The sequence below is a fragment of the Hipposideros armiger genome, unplaced genomic scaffold (assembly GCF_001890085.2).
Source record: "Hipposideros armiger isolate ML-2016 unplaced genomic scaffold, ASM189008v1 scaffold_6, whole genome shotgun sequence".
Taxonomy (NCBI): domain Eukaryota; kingdom Metazoa; phylum Chordata; class Mammalia; order Chiroptera; family Hipposideridae; genus Hipposideros; species Hipposideros armiger.
Window position 1 is genome coordinate 1,433,269 of NW_017731356.1, and position 17,880 is coordinate 1,451,148.

The window sequence follows — 17,880 nt, forward strand, 5'->3', positions numbered from 1 at the left end:
AAGGGTTGTGAATAGGGGAACTCAAGGAGATGTTAAAAGTGGCCCCTTGTCTCCCCTGAGCTCTTTGGTTGTATGGAACAGACTCCCCAAAGGTTTTTCAAGGTGGGGGGCAGGGGGAGACTTGATCCAAAGATACACATGAGAAGAAGGGAAGAGCACCCTCAGCGCGGGGACTGAGTTCTTCTCTTGTTTCTCCACGCCTGAGCCTTTGCCTGAGTAAGGGACCCCTCTTTTCTCCCTCTAGACTTGGTGCTTAGACACCATTCCCTGCCCGCCACAGTCATTTTCTGTGGATGGGGCTCTGCCTTCCTCTCTTACTGCTGTAGAAGTAGAGTCCTGTCCTGCTCCAGGTCTTCAGATCTGTGGCTGCGTCTTCAGCCAGAATTGCTCCTTCCCTCTTTTCGTGGATTTCTCCTGAGGGGTGCACCTGTCTCTCTGGGCTTCCTCCCGCCAGCTATCTCTGCAATCCAGCCCAATCCCTGCCTTGACCCAGTGGGGCCATGCAGAACCCCTACCATTGACCAAATCCTATAACATATCACCTGTACGGTACAATCTCCCGAGACGACGTCTTCCAATGAGTCCGGGGGGGGCGGTGCTTCCCTGACCACACCCCTTGCGACGGAAGCCCCGCCCCCGCTCGTTCCTCCTGTTTCCGGGGCGTCGTGACGTAAGACGTGGGTCACGCAACATTGGTTCCTGGTCCCGGAAGCAAAAGGCGAAGGGGCGGAGAAGAAGGCGGAAAGGAGGGCGGGCGTCCGGGTTGGCGACAGGGGCTGGGCGGGGCCGGGCATGGTAACGGCTCGGAAGCCGGGGGGGCTGGGCCGCAGCGAGGCTGGGGAGCGGGTGTCCGCCGCCGCCGCCGCCGCCGCTCCAGCCTGTTCCGCACGGCCCACGCGGGCCCCGCCTCAGCCATGATGATCCACGGCTTCCAGAGCAGCCACCAGGACTTCTCCTTCGGGCCTTGGAAGGTGACGGCGGCCAAGACCCACATCATGAAGTCGGCGGACGTGGAGAAGTGAGGCTCCGGGGCCGGGTCGGGCGCGGGTCGGGAGCTGGGCCTGGGCGGGAGGCAGGGCCGCTCGGCGCCGCCCCCGCCCGCCCCTGGGGCGCAGGCTCGGTCCCTCCGGACGGGACCTTTGAATGACAGCCTCGGTCGGTGCTCCTCTCGCCCCTCCTGTCCTTCGGTTCGGGTCCTCCAGGCTCTGCCTGCGTGAAACTGTCACTCGAGCTGGGTTTGAGTCGTGCAGGACTGTTCCGGTGGCGCCGTAGGTCCCTGCCTGCCGCAGCCTGCGCCACCTTTCCCCCGTTTCTTCCCGGGCGGCTCTGACCTGTGTTCTTGGGGTTCAGAATGGGGATGATGTGCCAGGCGCTGGAGATACGGAAAGCGAAAGACATCCTCTGCCTCAGGGAATTCGCAGCTTCATGGGAGGGACGGACGGTCCGGTCCCAACGCGGGGCGAATAGCTGTTTCCTAGCGGTGGATGCGCGGGGTTCTGTGAGCTCGTTCAGGGGGACAAGGCATCCAGGGAGTGGGGCTGCCTGAACTGAATCTCGAAAAATTTTGGGGGGCCGGGAGAGCGGGGGGCGGGGGTGTCAGAGGGCTCGTGAAAAGTCGGGAGGTCAGGGAGGGTGAGAGCCGCGATTTGTGAGCGCTGTTCCAGTGTGGCTGCGGCGCGAGGCTCTAGGGGGGAGCGATGGGAAGTGAGAGGCGGGCAGGCCCCAGGGGAGTGGCGGTGTCGCTGAGAGGACTTGTATGCCAGGCTGGGGAAAGAGTTCTGGATTTTGTCTGACTGCCCCCCGGGTGTCATTTTATACCAAGGAGCCACATCATCAGACAGACGTACCCCCTGAAAGATTCCTCTGGGGGTGATTGGAGGGCCGCAGGACCGGGTTAAGGGACCAGTTAGTTAGAAGGGGCGGGAGGACAGGAGAGGTCTCGGAAGACTCAGTCCCTGGATTTGTTGGCCATGTCATAGAAGAGGAAGGGAAACGGAGGAATCTGTAGGGATGGCGCGATCTCCGGCTCGGGCTGGTGCACGGAAAGCACCGCCACTGAACACAGTGAGAAACAGCAGCACGGGGGACCGGTGTTGCATGGGAGCGAGGTCAGTTTGTTGAAATGTGATGAGCTGTGTGTGTGGGCTCGTAAAGTGCCGGTGTAGCAGGCATCTGGATGCATTCATCTCGGAGCTGAAAAACGACGTGCCCGTGGGTTTAGGTTTGGGAATCGTCCTTAGAATGGATACCTGGAGCCTTGGGAGTGAATGAAGATCATCTAGAAACCATCAGAAGAAAATAAAAGGTCATGAGATGGAACCCCAGAGAGCACCAGCATTTTCAGATTTAGGCAGAGGGGAGTGGCCAGGGAAGAGAGGAGAGTCATGAAAGGCTGTTCAGCTGCCCAGTTTAAAAAAAAAAATACGGAGAAGAAAGGAAAAAAAGTTCCCTTCATCCCACCACAGACTGAGTTACTTGGAGCTTTCCTCTCCATAAAGCTTTCTGTTACATATTGCACCATGTATGTATAGTTGTGCTGTGCATAAAGCAGTCAGCTTCTAATTGTTTTTACCCTATAATTTACTTACAGACTCGCTAAGAGGTGCTGGATGCATGGAGACTTTTAAAGGGAATCAAATTCCACATCTTTAGTCTCTTTGTTATTTCTAAAATAGATCCGCCTGAGTATACTTAGTCCTTCTTATAACAAAAGAAAGGCTTACCCTCCTCACCCATCCTAAATTTTTCTGTGATGCATTGCCCTAGGGTGTAAAAAATCTCTAAATAAGTGGATTATGGGAATTACTGGGTTAAGGAAGCTTCCTTTAATAAATTAAGGCATCTTAATCCCATAGAGGCTTCCTGTCTCTTCTGCCTTATAAATGGTCATACCTGTTTGTTAAGCATGAAGCTTGACTTTAAGAAATGGTGTTAAGAGAACTCGGAATTTAGAACTTTTGAAACAGTGTAAATTAGTGACAGTAATCTTTTTACATACATACCTATTGGGTTGTCGGAAAAGTCATGATGCATTTTTGCAACGAAAAACAGAAAAAATACGTCATGACTTTTCCGACAACCCAATAGAATATTTCATAGAACTACCAGAGGGGTACATACCCATTGAACTTGAACACATTATCTTACAAGATTGTTAAATGGGGTGATCTCTAATCATCAAAAAAAGGTAAAATAATATTTTATATTTTCTGTTTAAGAACACAGAAAAGTCGCGTACACCTGAAACGAATATAGTATTGTATGTTAGCTATATTTTAATAAAAAATCTTTTTAAAAAGAAAAAAGATCATAGAAAAGTCTATAATAGATTTTGAAAGCTTTCCAAAATGAATAAAATAAAAAAATTGCTACATAGGTAACTGGAAAATTCACATCCATGGACCCTCTGTGTTAGGTATGCTTTCAGGTTGCCTGGTTATTTCTACATTTGTTTATTATCTGTCTTATTCAGCCCACTACCTGGTACACTACCATAATGATACAATGGAGAGAATGGAAGATGAAAGCATTTTTAGACTTTACAAATATATCATGTTTATTAAACCATGTATTATTTAACATTTAGTAATGTAGGAAGTAGTCTGTTGGGATCAAAAGGAAACAAAAGTGCTAACAGTGACATAAAGTAATCCTACCTGATTTGGGTTATGCATAGGTTAGCCAATGAATTGCATATGCCATCTCTTCCCGAAATGATGTTTGGAGACAATGTTTTAAGAATCCAGCATGGTTCTGGCTTTGGGATTGAGTTCAATGCTACAGATGCGTTAAGATGTGTGAACAACTACCAAGGAATGCTGAAAGTAGCCTGCGCTGAAGAGTGGCGGGAAGGCAGGTGAGAATCTGGGCAGTTACGGGTAAAACAGAGCCAAGATTTGAAAGAAATAGTCAGTTATCATAGTCGTATTTTATTAGAATGAAGGGCCAGTAGGATTCCTAAGCTTGATAGTTGGATCATCCTAGAATTAATTTTTTTCATCCATTCAGTGGAGATTAGTCACCCCACCTCTTGAATACTTGTTGAGTTAAATTGAATTACAATGGAGCTGAGCTTATGTAGGTTTACTTTTTGAGCTTTCAGTGTTTTTTTAGTGATGAGGCAGTATACTATGTGCCTGTTTTTGAAGAAAAGTGTTTATGATTTGCACTGAAAATTTGTGGAGCTTAGAAATTAAGAAAAATGTATTTTCTTTGATCATCAAACCAGCAGTTATTTCATTTGTGCCTGGTATGTACCAGGTCACTTGGAGTTTGCAAAGAGGTCTGAGCCTTGAAACCCTCGGGCGGGGTGCACATTAATTGTCATCAGCACACAACAAGTTGCATAAGATCAGTGCAGAAAAAAGAGAGAGGCCTGCTGTTGGTGAATTCTAACAAGTGTATGCGTTTAGTAGGACATTTTGCATTATTGGTAGAATGTAATTTGGTGTCATGTATGAATACAGACTGAATCTGACCCTTTTCATTTTGGTATTTGAGGACGGAGGGTGAACACTCCAAGGAGGTTATTAAGCCGTACGATTGGACCTATACAACGGATTATAAGGGCACGTTACTCGGAGAATCACTCAAGTTAAAGGTAAACCTTATTTTTTGCTTTGATGAGTCGTTAATTGTCTTAGTCTTAGCATTAGAACTTTCTAGTCATGGCTAATTTTTTGCTACTACTTTCATCCTACTTACTGAAGCCTCTTCAGAACCTTAATAAGAATGGACTTTGCTTATTGATTATCAGCAGAAAATACAAGGCCATAGTGCAACCATTTTTATCCTTAAAAGTATGATTAATAGCAATGCAAACTGCCTTAATGTATTTGTCACTATCAAGAAGTGTTAAAATGTGTATCTGTCCTGGATGTAATTTATTAGGTGATTTAGACAGAACCTGCTAGCTGGCAGCTTCTATTTACAGATCAGATATGTGGGCAGGGAGGACTTTTGGTCAGACAAGTTAAGTTCTTGTCCTGCCTGTGCTGCGTGTGAACCTGCAAATTACTTTTCTGAGTCTTGTTTTATTAGTAAATTGGGTAAACAGAAATATCTGCCCCATAGCAGAATTTTGATATGAGATAATCTGTGGGAAGGCTCTCAGTAAATCCCAAAGCTGTGTTACTGTGAGGTTGTATCGGCAAGGCCTGCTGACGAGGGTACCTCATCGTAAATGACAGTAGGAAGGTGGAATCCGTAGGTGTCGTATTGGGAGCTTAGCTGTATTTTGAAATCTTACAGTGTGATTGAAATGAAGGAAATCCAGCTTAGGTTGCAGTCTCTAACGGTCATATTCTAGTATAGAGAATGGAATTATTTCAGTGTAACTACTTGCATTAGTAGTTCCTGGAGGCCTTCTCATATGTTGGTGCTTAGGCAGAGCTGTTCAGGAGGCTCAGTTGTGCGTGGGCTCCGTGGAGTCTGTGCAGAGATTTTTAGAACCTTGGGAAAGTAGACATTCACAGTGGAAACTTAGCCTTACCTTCAGTTTCTGCCACTCCTACATTCCGAGCTTTTAACTATTTTTCTGTGCTGCTTCCAAGACAAAAACAGCTTTTGAGAGAACATGTCTTCCTTCCTTTCTCCCTCCCGCTTCACCTCCCCGCCCCACCTTCCTCCCTTCCTGAGCTCTTACTACCGCTCATCTTGGGAGCTGTGGAAGCAGCAGAGAACAGACAGAACTCCCTCCTTTACAGTCTGATGGGGGAGGGAGAGCCTACAAATGCCTTATGACACTTCACAGAGAGATGGTCTCCTCTCCTCACTCCTGATTGACAACTGCGGGTTGCTAGGCCATTTGACATTTTGTTGCCAGGAGGGAGAAGATGGGAACTTCCTTTAACCCGATGCGATAATGATGATGACTGACTTCGTGGGCTGACTTAGGAGAAGCCTCCTGGCAGCTATGAAGTAGCATCAGCCGCTTTCCTACGTCCCTAGCTCCTTAAAACATTTTATGTGCGCCTTACATTCTTTCTTTCAGGTTGTGCCTACAACAGACCATATAGATACAGAGAAATTGAAAGCCAGAGAACAGATTAAGTTTTTTGAAGAAGTGCTTCTGTTTGAAGATGAGCTTCACGATCATGGAGTTTCGAGCCTGAGCGTGAAGATTGTGAGTATTGATTTTTGTTTAAAATTTCTTTCTTCCATTCCTACCATTGGTCAGAAATATAAGACTCACTTTGGACCATACCATCTTAACATGATCTCATGTACAGTTTCTCTTGGGTCTAGAGTACATCTTACTAGTATCCATTATAAAATTCACAAAATCTTAGTATATTGTCAAGACTTTAGTTTAGCAGCATTTATTAACGACCTGCATGGCCACTTTGCAGTTTGTTTGCTTATTATTTATTTGAATGAAAACTCTGACTTAATTTTCACATTTTGAATTAAAAATGATGTTGAAAGGCTCTGCAGATAGCAAGGTGGGTATCAGTTAAAGAAGTGACCCATGTGTCAGGATTTCAGTGTACCATTGAATTACACTTCAGTTTCCAGCACAGAAGTGGAAACAGAATTGGCAAGTGTTCATTTCCTGGGAGGACAAACTACTTCCTTTGACAGTGCTACTGGTGAAACTTGCCTAAAAAGAATGATAAACAGGCCACTAGCAGTTATTCATATTTGTTTACTATTATATTGTAATTGGGTTTCTAACACTTTTAGAAAAAGTTGAACTGAAGCTTTTTATTAAATATCATATTTTTTAAGACCCTGCTAAAATGTCACCTCCTCCGTGAGGCCTTCCACAGCAGAGCCAGATATCCCTTCTCCGTCCTCCTACAAGGACTTGGTTCTTAACTGCTCCACTGTAGCACTTACCATGAGGTCAGTCAAAGATGGGGTCTGGCATTACTATTCTTGAAGCGTAATCATTGCGGTGTTGTGTTTTAAACAATAAGGAGTGAAAACAAATCAAAACCAGCAATAAATTTAAGGTAACATTTTTCTGTAGAATCAGAGATGTTTGGAATTGTGATTAAGTTTTAGGGAATCCTTTACTTCAACCTCCGTATTTTGTAGACGAGGCCCCAGAAGGCTAGTTGGTCGAAGGTTGTGAAACTAATTAGGGACAAAGTTTTCTCTGAACCAGTATATATCATTATTCTAGTATTAGATCATTAGATCAGTACATGATCTAATCTAGCACCGTACTCCCTGTTCACCTACACTTCCCCAGTTTATCTTTTGTCGTTTAGATGTGTTCACTCTGACTCACCCAGCCCGGTCCCTGTCCCTTGCCACTTGTCTACCCACCTACAAAACTATGAAGTTGAACGTTCATTATGCGTGTGTATGTTTGGGTGTGCATTAGTATCCCAGTGGGTGGGTGCATCTATGATGCACACAGGTGGGAGGGTATGTGGGGAGCACACGTGTTTTTGTGGATGGAAGTGGTGGAGAGGTTACGAACATAGTGTATCATTATGTGAGTGCCCGAGTAAAGAGTAATGTCACCGCCATTGTGAAATGTCCTTTCTTTGCACACAGCGAATCAGTTCACCTCTCTACCCTTGTCCTCTAGGACCTAGATCAGCGGTTCTCAACCTGTGGGTTGTGACCCCTTTGGGGGTCGAACAACCCTTTCACAGGGGTCGCCGGGTACTCGTATGTGGGCGTATCTGCATGTGGGCCTGGAGACGGATAGAGGAGCGGTGTCTCGGTTCCTAAGACCAACGAAAATATGTGTTTTCCGATGGTCTTAGGTGACCCCTGTGAAAGGTTGAGAACCGCTGCCCTAGATCATGGTAGGCTTAGCTTTAGACAGGAGAGTGCAGTGCTTCTTCTATGGTGATAGGAGGAAAGGGGAACAGAATGTTGCCAAGTCCGCCTCTAGTCCAGTGAGTCCCAACCCTGAGTTTCTCACAGTTATCAGGTTAGATGCTGAGTTGTCTTTAACACTGTAGGACATAGCATAGTTCTTACCTGATGGTACTTGCGAGCAGTACACTTGCTGTGCTTGTGGGCTGGAAAGATGGCCAGGCAGGTGTGGGCGTGGAGGGAACAGGTCGGGAAGGGCTCTTTAGAGGGGGGTCCCTGATCTGGGCTTTAGGTGCAGACATCCCTCTTCCTGCTTTCCCATAAATCAACATAATGCCTCATTTATGAACTAAAAGCAGATTGATTTAGAATTAAGTGATATGTGTTTCAACGTGTAAATGCATAATATGACTACACTAACAGACATAATGAAGTATCAGGGACGTAAGTGTGCATATTGAATGACTGTGGATGTGACAGTTACAAGTGTAGGCTGACAGAGATGCTCAAATAACACAGCCTGGAACCACCATTGGTGATATGTACCCTTTCAAAGTGGTGAACAACTCTTCGTAAAATTCCAAATCAAACAAAACATCATCTTTTCTTGATTTACAAGGCAATTGTCTTTCTGGGTGATTGAGTGAATTTTGAATTTATATGTAAAATGGAATTAGTTTGTAAGGTCAGACAATGATAAGTCGTTTTTCTCACCTACGGGGACGCCAGAGGAGCCACATGCGGGTTTCGTGGGATGTAGGATTGGACTTTGTTTTATGGGACTGCCCTGTGCCTCCCAGAGCATCTGACGTTCTGGCCCTTAATGTGACTGTTGGTTGCTCATCATCACAAATGTCCAGATGCCCCGGAAAGAGAACTACTGCCTTATAATACGCAGTTGTGAGTTGTGAATTGTGGTAGAATTGGGACGACTGGGTCCTCCTAAACCCTAGTCTCCCCACTGTGCTGTGCTGAGATGGCACTTCTACTTCCTGTGTTGTGACATGCAACTGTTAATAATTAATTTTGAAATCTGAAGAAATAGTGTAAATCAGTCTTTCCCATAAGTTTTAAGTAGCACTTTGTCAGGTCACGATGTGTTTCCAAATCAACTTATTGTGACATATCAAGTTGTCATGAGTCAGTTCTTCCTCCAGCTTTTCTTTCCTTGAGTCTCGCTTTTGGGTCTGTTGCTGCTGACTCCATTCCAGTGCAGCGTGACCCCAAGCCCTTTCTCTAGCCGAGAGCGAGCCTCCGTTTCATTCAGCCCACAGCTCATGAGCACCTGCTGTGTGCTAGCTGCTTCTCTAGGTAGTGGGGACACAGCAGATATTCCCGCTTCGTGGAGCCTACATCAAGTGGAGGGGATGGGCTTTAAGCAAGTAAGCACACAGATGGACGTCGCCAGGACCTGCTCATTTGTAGTGGAGTAGAGTACTGTGGAGAATAACGCCATTTTTTAAGTGAATATAATTTTCACATTATTTGGGTATCTGTTAAGTCTTTTTAACTTCAGTATATTTTGACTTAGAAAAAATATATTTCTATTGTAGGAAACTGAAACCAGCATGTTAAATGATATAATATAAACAAGGTTTGGAGTCTTAGTGGGAGCTAGGAAAAAGAACCTCTACTTCAGAGATTCCTATATACTGCTAATTCAGCTCTCCTCCAATGCTTTAAAAAGTTTTGTTTCTCTTAGCAAAGTAACAGAATGCTTACTTTTCATTAAAGTATTCATGTACTTTTTTTTTTTTTTAAGAGAGTAATGCCTTCTAGCTTTTTCCTGCTGCTGCGGTTTTTCTTGAGGATTGATGGAGTGCTTATCAGAATGAATGACACGAGACTTTACCATGAGGTATTTATTCTTGTTTAGTGAATATACTGATTGATACTGGGCCTGTTCGTGTTGTTTCATTGTCTGAGAATTTGAAATTAAATAATGCTTTATATTATATGGCAATCTTTCTAACCTTTAAGATTGGATGTTTCACATTCACTGTTGACTGAGGTTACTGAAACATTACATCTTCCTTTCCAAAAGTTCTGGTAGCTGCAGATGTTTTCTACAGGTCACTCCCTACTTGGGGAGTCTGATGCTTTTTAAAAAGGCTTGTAGGTCCTTAATCTGTGTCTAAGAAAACCGTCCCTTAACTCTCAGACCTTTGTTTATAGTATGCATTATTTATATGAGGTCCTGACATTAGAAATAGCAATAACATGGCCTCCTGAAATTTGTATCCCATAATTATTTAGGTAGTTGTTCTAAAGTCTGAAAGCTCCGTGCTCCATCTGAAGGAACAGTTAACAAAGTATATAAAAAATAAAGTGTTAAAAACAGGAGGAAGCTTAAATAGAAAATTCTTCTAGCTGCTTCATCACAGCCAATGTCTCCCTGCACATTGGTGATCATGCAGAAGGAAGACTTAGAGGAGAGACCCCAGCATCATTTAGGGTAGGCGTAGCAATGGTTAGCTCTCTAACAGCCTCGGAAATCAGTGAACGTTGTTATGATCTCTGTCTTATAGCGGAGGTAAAGAAAGACCCTCACTTGCCTGCACTGTACAGTTAATAGGTGGCAGACCTGGGATTTGAGCCCAGTAGGATGGGACTGGATTGGTGTTTTCCCAGGCCCTGCACTCAGGGATGTTGTTTTCTTTTCTTGAAATAACACAGTGGCTATGATGCACCTTTTTCTTTTTAAAAGTGGTACAAAAATAGGCTGCATTTTTTTTTTCCTCAAAAAGGGTGAAATTTAAGTATTAAAAATGCTTATGTTTTTAACTCAACACCATTGAGTTTTTAAGGAATTCTCCTTAAAAGATTCTAATACACAATAATCCACAAATATTCATCAGACAGTTGCTGAGAGTTGTACGAGGTATGACTGAAAAATATGGTGAAAGTTTAAATTAAAAAAATTTATTACAATAAAAGACACATTGCCATTAATCCCCCTCAAAATACTCCCCTCGCTTCGAACACACATATCCCATTGTTCTTGCCTCTTTCTGAAGCAGTTCTGGAAGTCCTCTTTTGTGAGTGGCTAGCTGTGCTGTCGTGGCTGCTTCGATGTCCTGAATCGATTCAAAACGTTTACCTTCCATGGTCATTTTGACTTTGGGGAAGAGCAAGACATCGCACGGTCCCAGAGCCAGTGAATAAGGTGGATGAGGACACACCGTAATGTGTTTATTTGACAGAAATTGCCGTGCACTAGAAGTGATGTGTGACATGGAGCGTTGTCATGAGGGAGGATGAAGTGAAGACCCTCACGAAAGAGAACTTCCAGAACTGCTTCAGAACGTGATTAGGACGATGGGATAAGTGTGTTTGAAGCGAGGGGGAGTATTGTGAGGGGGATTAATGGCAATGTGTCTTGTACTGTCATAATTTTTTTTGTTTAAACATCCACCGTATTTTTCGATCACACTCGTATGTATATGGATGTCCACGGCAATGTTGTTTATAATCCAAAATGGCGGAAGGAAGAAACGCACTGCCCACTGAAAGGGCACTGAGTAAATTGTTTATATCTATATAGTAGAAAAACATACAGTAGAAAATTAGAATTAATGGCAGAGAGTTATATTTAACTGATTTGGAAAGATAGGCATAAGATTATGTAAGATTTCATGTAGAGATTTCTAAATGTTAAGGGTAGTGTTATCTATAGGAGCTGTTTTTACTGATGATTTATACTGTATATACTTTGTTATTTGATTTTTTTTAATAATCTGTCTTTATTGATATAAAAAATTAAAATAAAACAAAGACAATTATACTCCTTAGGGAGTATAATCTTGTGGTTTTCTTTTATTGAAAAGTATTTCCCCAAAAAACAAATTATAATAAATTGCTAGGTTTTGTTTGTTTGTTTGTTTTTTAAAGATTTTTATTGGGGAATTGGGGGGATGGGAACAGTGCTGGGGAATTGGGGTAATGGGAACAGACAAGTTGCTGTCCTTTTGTTCTTCAGTCTGGTTATGGAGGATGTCGCTTCACTGGCCCATGTTGGTATTATCATATTGCTCTTCCTGGGTGAGGCAATCAGTCACTGGCCACTGGACGGCTGCTCACGCTGGCTGCTGGCCGCTCACACTGGCTGCCAGCCACTCATGGTAGCTCACGGCAGCCCACTGCAGCAGGGGCTGCAGCCTATGCTGTCGCCAGCGACTCACGGCAGCCCAGCTCCAGGTCAAGCTGCTGTTCAGCATCTTAGCTATAGAGGGCGTAGCGTCACTGGTCCTCATATGGGATCCGAACCAGGGTCCTGCTGCTCAGAGCCGGCGCTCCCAAACCAACTCTTAACCAACGGCACCATACGGCCGGCCCTAAATTGCTGTTTTAAAACCTAAGTTAAACAAATCTTAAATGGGGAAAATTGAAGTACCAAAAAAAGTGATTTTAAATAAGCAATTTGGCAAGAATTTGTGGAAATGGGAGAGAATATAATTTTTAAAAATTCTTTTTGGAACATAAAAGTAGCCACAGTTATATAGGAAGCTGATAATATTTATAGCTTAAGGAAAAGATGTAGTTACAAACTTGAATCTCTTGCATATCTCACTTATGTACATATTTACTTTGAAAGTGAAACCTTTGCTTGTGTTTCTCTTACATGGTAATTATTAAATCTGTTTACATATTGGTATCTGATGTTAATGTGATTTATAGGGATTGGGATTAGTAATTCAGAATTAATGGTGAGAGTTAAATAGCAATTATTTCACTGGAGAATGAGAGAGTATTATTAGGCTTCATGCTACTTTCACAACCTTTCCTAAAAGGTAAGCAGTTTTGTTTAATAGAAAGGATTATAAAATCAATATAAATAAATTTGTTACAACTTTTTTTATTTTTAAACTTAGGCTGACAAGACCTACATGTTACGAGAATATACATCACGAGAGAGCAAAATTTCAAATTTAATGGTACAGTATTTAAAGATCCCTTTTTGGACGTTGGATTTTATTTTAAATGTGGTATCTCCCCATGCCCCACCTATCCAGCCGAATCTACATCCCTAAACCCATTAATTCACCTGAAGGGCTCTATAGGATAAATCCTACTCCCTATAACTTTATTGAGCTTACCTCAAGTCCAGGAACAGCTAGCATTGTTAGAGGTACCTTAGCTATCATCCAGTCTAACTTGCACATTTTATTCTGGAACAGCTGAGACCCAGAGGTGTGAGTTCCCCTGAGTCACGCATCTGGAGCTGCTGCTGGCACCAGCTACACTTGCTTTCCACTTACTACCTGCCACCTTAGGATTCCTTTCACCCAGTCTCCTCTTCCCCCTGAAATGTGGCATTTCTGCACCATGACTTGTTGGTTTGGGCATAATTTCTTTTTTGTTCCCCTGGGCCTTGTAAAGGGCTTCCTTGGAATTTAGGATTCTGTAATGAATTGCTTAAAAAGTGATCCTTTCCTGCAAACTTGATGTTCTTTTTTTGCTCTTTGTGCTTCTGCCTGGGCCCAGTATCCATGGGTTAGATTAGTTACTGAGATTCCACTATAGACTGCATACTCAGTTCTAACTGAAGGCGGCTGTTTTCTAGGAACAAAAGCAACAGGGAAAGGAGACTGGCTTAAGATACAGTCAGTTCTTAGGGCCTTTTTGGGAGTGTTGTAAACACCACATTCCCATGATCTTTGAGGACATCATCCAGTGACAGCTGCAGAGTCAGTAACGAGAATCAGCATCAATACTTAATGATGCTCTTTATCTACATATATTGCACTTCATTTTAAAATTTGCATGCTTTATGAATGCTTGAACCGAAGCATTTCTAAAAAGTATCGATGCAATAACAATGTATGCTAATATGATATATGTATTTCCTAGCACGTCTCACCTTCCCTCTTCACGGAACCTAATGAGATATCACAGTATTTACCGATAAAGGAGGCAGTTTATGAGAAGCTAATATTTCCAGAAAAAATTGATCAGAACCCTGCAGACTCACAAGAAAATACACCTGTGGAATAGAATGTGATGTACCATGTCCTCATTGTGGAATCTGACTGGAGACCTTGGCTTTTTGGACGGGGGTATTTTTATTATGAGAATTCATTGCCTTGTCTATGTGCAGATTTTCTGTAGCCTTAAAGGAAAACCAATAAAAGGTTGTCGCAGGTAGGTTCCATTCATTCAATAGCTGTTTGTACTGTCTATCTTGAAATTCATATTCAGGATTTATATTTCCTGCAGTTAGATTCGGATTTCTAAATTGTCACAAAGTGAGATGTCACCAGAAGGGATGTGTGTGTCTCATGAGCAGTGGGCATAACCTGCATCCATCATGAAACACTCTTCTCCCGTGAGGAGGTTCAGTGTGATTCCTGAATCGCCCGTGACCTTCATGGGGCTGCTGACAGTGCACGTTGACGGACCAGCTCTTCACCTGGGCTTTGTGATATTTCTTCACACTTCTGGAGGCATGACTGGAGGCCTCCTAGGAAATTGACCTCATACTTAATGATCTTCACCCACAAAATAAAAAAATATATATGTTTCCCCCCTAAATTTAAATTGGCTTTTGAAGTTGAGAGGAAGTTTCAGACATAGAACCAATTAGCCTAGTTTTTTGGAGAACTTCAACTATTGTGTCTGTGGAGACACGTGAGCGTGGTTTGGCCCTGACAACTAGAACGTCAGAGCTGTCTTTCCACCATCTCTAGGTGCTTTTTCTATGTGGTTCTACTTGTACTGACACTTTTTTACTTCTGTCTTCCATGTGACCACAGAGTGGATAAATTCATCGAATATTGAAGTTGGTATTGGCCCTAAAAAGTTTGAAGAGTTAATATGGATTGTTTTTAGCACACGTTACATTGACTCCTAAAGCAACCAGATTAATTTTCTGCTTAAAATACTTGAGAGGTAGCTGTAGAGGAGGAGGGGGCTTATTTTTAAATATAAAAGCCAGTTTTTCTATTTTAAGATTCATGTTTTTAACATTCTAGGGGATCCAGTAGGGTGTAATTAATTAGTACAAGACCTTGGCAGTATAGAACGTACACAGAAATAGATTTCAGATCTATTTGGTTATTTTGATGATGACCCTTTAAACATTTTATATTCTTTTCTGCCTTTCTAAGTGGGCTTCCATAAAGTGGAAAATGGTTACAAAGGACCAAGTAAAGAGTTACTTGAAATGGATTTTTTAAAATGATTTTTTTAAAGGGCAGGGGAAAAAATATCACCCCTTATTTCTGGTTTGAAATAACTATTGTACATATTTCCACTTGATGGATAAATCATTAACTAAGAATATTTAATTAAAAAGTATTAGCAAAGCTCTTCAGATATTAGCCTGAAGATAAATTTTACTGAAACAATACAATTAGATATTCATTCATTACTGAAACTCTGGTGTGCTGTTGTGCGTGTTGTTGTTTAGCTGATTTTATTAGCTAAATTTGGTCACAAATGGTTTGGTATTCATCTGCCTTCTGCTGTATCACCTGCAAGGGAGAAGAATTCAGGACTTCGTTGACTTCACACAAAACGTGGCATGTTTCTGTATATTACATACACCTGTATTTAATGTTTTCTCTTAGGACAGGCAAGTGTATATGTTGTACTCAGCTTTCTGTTTTATTTGCCATGTAGATTTGAACGGAACAGCTCGTTATTCAGACAATTATAAGAAATGAGAAACGTATAAGAATAATCATTAGTCGGAGTTTCTGGGAACATCATATTATATATATTTTACCTTGATTGAGATGTCTTAGTCTTTGATTTAGTCTTAGATGACTTATTTTGAGAATCCATTGTTAAGCATTGTAGGGAATGGAAAGAATTGACGTTTTTTTATTGAGGGTGGGTGGGTGCATAGAAGAATGTACATTACTTCTGAAAATTTCATGAGTTTATTCATGCGGAGAATACTGAAAATCTGTATTTGCCCATTGCTAAATAAGACTATACCATTTTATATTTATTTGTCCCAAGTGTTTTTTTGTAAGAGGAGAATAAACAATAAGGAATTACTGATCTATGTTTTGCTGTTTCATTTATTCCATTTTTTCTTGAAGCTTAAAGAATGGTTTGGTATAGTTTTCTCATCTGTGACTTACGTTTTGAACTTGGTCAACTTTGCGGCGAAAATCCCTATGCAGATTATAAATGAAAATCTAACAGGTAGTTCCAAATATAATCCCCTTCGTTTAGCTTGTGGCTCTTCCCCTTCTCCTTCTGCCCCCCCCCCTCCCCGACTCCCAGTACTTCTATGGATGTTGTAACTAGCCTGTGTTTTCCATTTGGGGTTAATGTTTCCTGCTTTTGAAAATACAAATACTCGCTATATGTATAATTCCATTTGGTTTTGAGTACTGTGTCCTATATGGCACTAGGAGGGAGTACAATAATGAAGAGATGCAGTATATGTCTTCATGGGGTTACAGTCTGATGGAGGAGATAGAGTAATTACAAATCTTATTATGTGCAATGATAGAAATAGCACTGATTTAAGAGAATAACAAAATGAACTTTAGTAGAGGTTGTTTCTGAAGAGAAGGTAGAAAGCCTCAAGAGAATGCCACTCCTAGCTTCATAAGGAGAAAAGGCTGGGCAGTCTACAGAATTACAGCTTTTCTGAGTGTATCAGAGAGCTGAGGTTGCCACACAAAGTAAGCCGAGTCCCAGAGTGATGAGCCCTCCTGCGAAGGGAGCGGGGACTTACAAATTGCTTGATCTCAGAACGTGAGAGAAAGGTGGCCACTATACAAGCACGTGCGAAAAAAATCAGCTACAATTTTAGCAGATTTCTTAACGTGTGGGCTAACACATCAGTTTGGAATGGCTGAGCGTCTCAAGGGGACTTCATATACACTCACAAGTCCTCGAGGATTTACACGAGGGGCCCATAAAAAAACACGGAAGCCGGGCAGGAGGTGTGAAGGTCCGGTATGAAACGCTGCCCGATTTCCCCAGACCCTATTCTGAGCAAGATGCAAAGTCTCAGGCTGCTGGGGGGAGGAGCAGCATCATATCACCCCCAGGGCCCAGGCTAAAATCCTTTATTTCTGGGGGAGGAGGAAAGGCAAAACCCTTCTGCCTGTGGGGGAGGAGTAGGAAATGCTGTGCCTTCAGGACTAAGTACCATTACTGCTAGAGAAGTTGACGCAAAACCCTCTGACGTTGGAGGAGGGACAGAAACGTGGGCCCAGGGTCCCACAGGGATAACAAAACAGGTGTGCTGTCAACGGGTTGGGGGTGGGGTGGGGGGAGAGCGGGTGTGAAACACACAAGACCAACGGTAGATTTAAGACAGGTTGGCTACGGCACTGGACACCGGGGCAGGAACGCTGAGAAATCCACACCGCTAAAGCCTGAGCGCCCGGAGCCTGCCTGAGCTGAGACTATCCAGGGTCAACTGAGAAGACCCGCGCGCGCCCACCACTGGCGTAGCACAGGTACCAAGGACACCAGTGAGCACTGGAGAAGCGGCAAGGGTGCAGAGATAGACCCTCTCTGGGGTCCACTCTGAGCGCCGAAACGGCGTGTTTATTCACCAGCACACAGCACTCAAGAAGTGTTTTTCGAGTGAATAACAGATTAAGATATTCATGTATTACGTTCCCCAAACATAACTACTCGCATAATGGTAGAACCAGTGAAACGGACTCGGGTGCAAATTCTAACATTCTCCAACACAGGCTCAGCAGCGCTGGGGTCCAGTTTGAGGTCCGTGAAACCAACCAACCATCTAATACTCCTCCCGCGCTCCCTCCCCCGGGATCCGCCCCGGCCTCGGGTGTTTGCCCGGAGCACACCTCCCGATGCATTGCCAGTTGAAATGAGGATTCTTCTTTTTCATGTTGCCACAACGCTTGTTATAGATTGAACTCGCTCCGGTTGGATTCGGGCGATTTTCAACAAATCGTCTCCACCGTGGCAGCAATCAGAAGGCGGATTAGGCACACGCCTGCACCCACTCCGACTCGGGAGCCTGTGGAGGGGCCAGGCCGGGCCGGGGTTCCAGCACGTGACGCCACTCAGCGTTTCTGGAGCCAACGAGGCGGGGGAGGGCGGCGGGGGGCGGGGGACGCGGGCCGGACGCGGAATTGACGTTTAGCAGACGTGATG

At 43.4% G+C, this 17,880-nt stretch overlaps 1 protein-coding gene across 2 annotated transcripts; it reads left to right on the forward strand.

Moving 5' to 3' along the window:
• Positions 1–677: 677 nt before the first annotated feature.
• Positions 678–15,790, forward strand: TIPRL (TOR signaling pathway regulator). Of its 2 annotated transcripts, none has more exons than XM_019647405.1 (7): positions 678–1,018; positions 3,677–3,856; positions 4,501–4,600; positions 5,993–6,124; positions 9,542–9,637; positions 12,651–12,713; positions 13,630–15,790. In XM_019647405.1, exons 1-7 carry the CDS (start codon positions 915–917, stop codon positions 13,771–13,773), a joined length of 819 nt encoding a protein of 272 aa, XP_019502950.1. In that variant the 5' UTR covers positions 678–914; the 3' UTR covers positions 13,774–15,790. The 2 variants fall into 2 exon arrangements, with proteins under 2 accessions (XP_019502950.1, XP_019502960.1); XM_019647415.1 differs by lacking the exon at positions 678–1,018 and adding an exon at positions 1,656–2,108.
• Positions 15,791–17,880: the final 2,090 nt, after the last annotated feature.

What these genes read in the sequence shown, in the direction of transcription:
- TIPRL (XM_019647405.1), top strand. Translation starts at nt 915, where the DNA reads ATGATGATCCACGGCTTCCAGAGCAGCCACCAGGACTTCTCCTTCGGG. An exon ending in AAGTCGGCGGACGTGGAGAA is followed by an intron (nt 1,019 to 3,676) that starts GTGAGGCTCCGG and finishes GGTTATGCATAG; the next exon opens with GTTAGCCAATGAATTGCATA. An exon ending in GAGAATCACTCAAGTTAAAG is followed by an intron (nt 4,601 to 5,992) that starts GTAAACCTTATT and finishes TCTTTCTTTCAG; the next exon opens with GTTGTGCCTACAACAGACCA.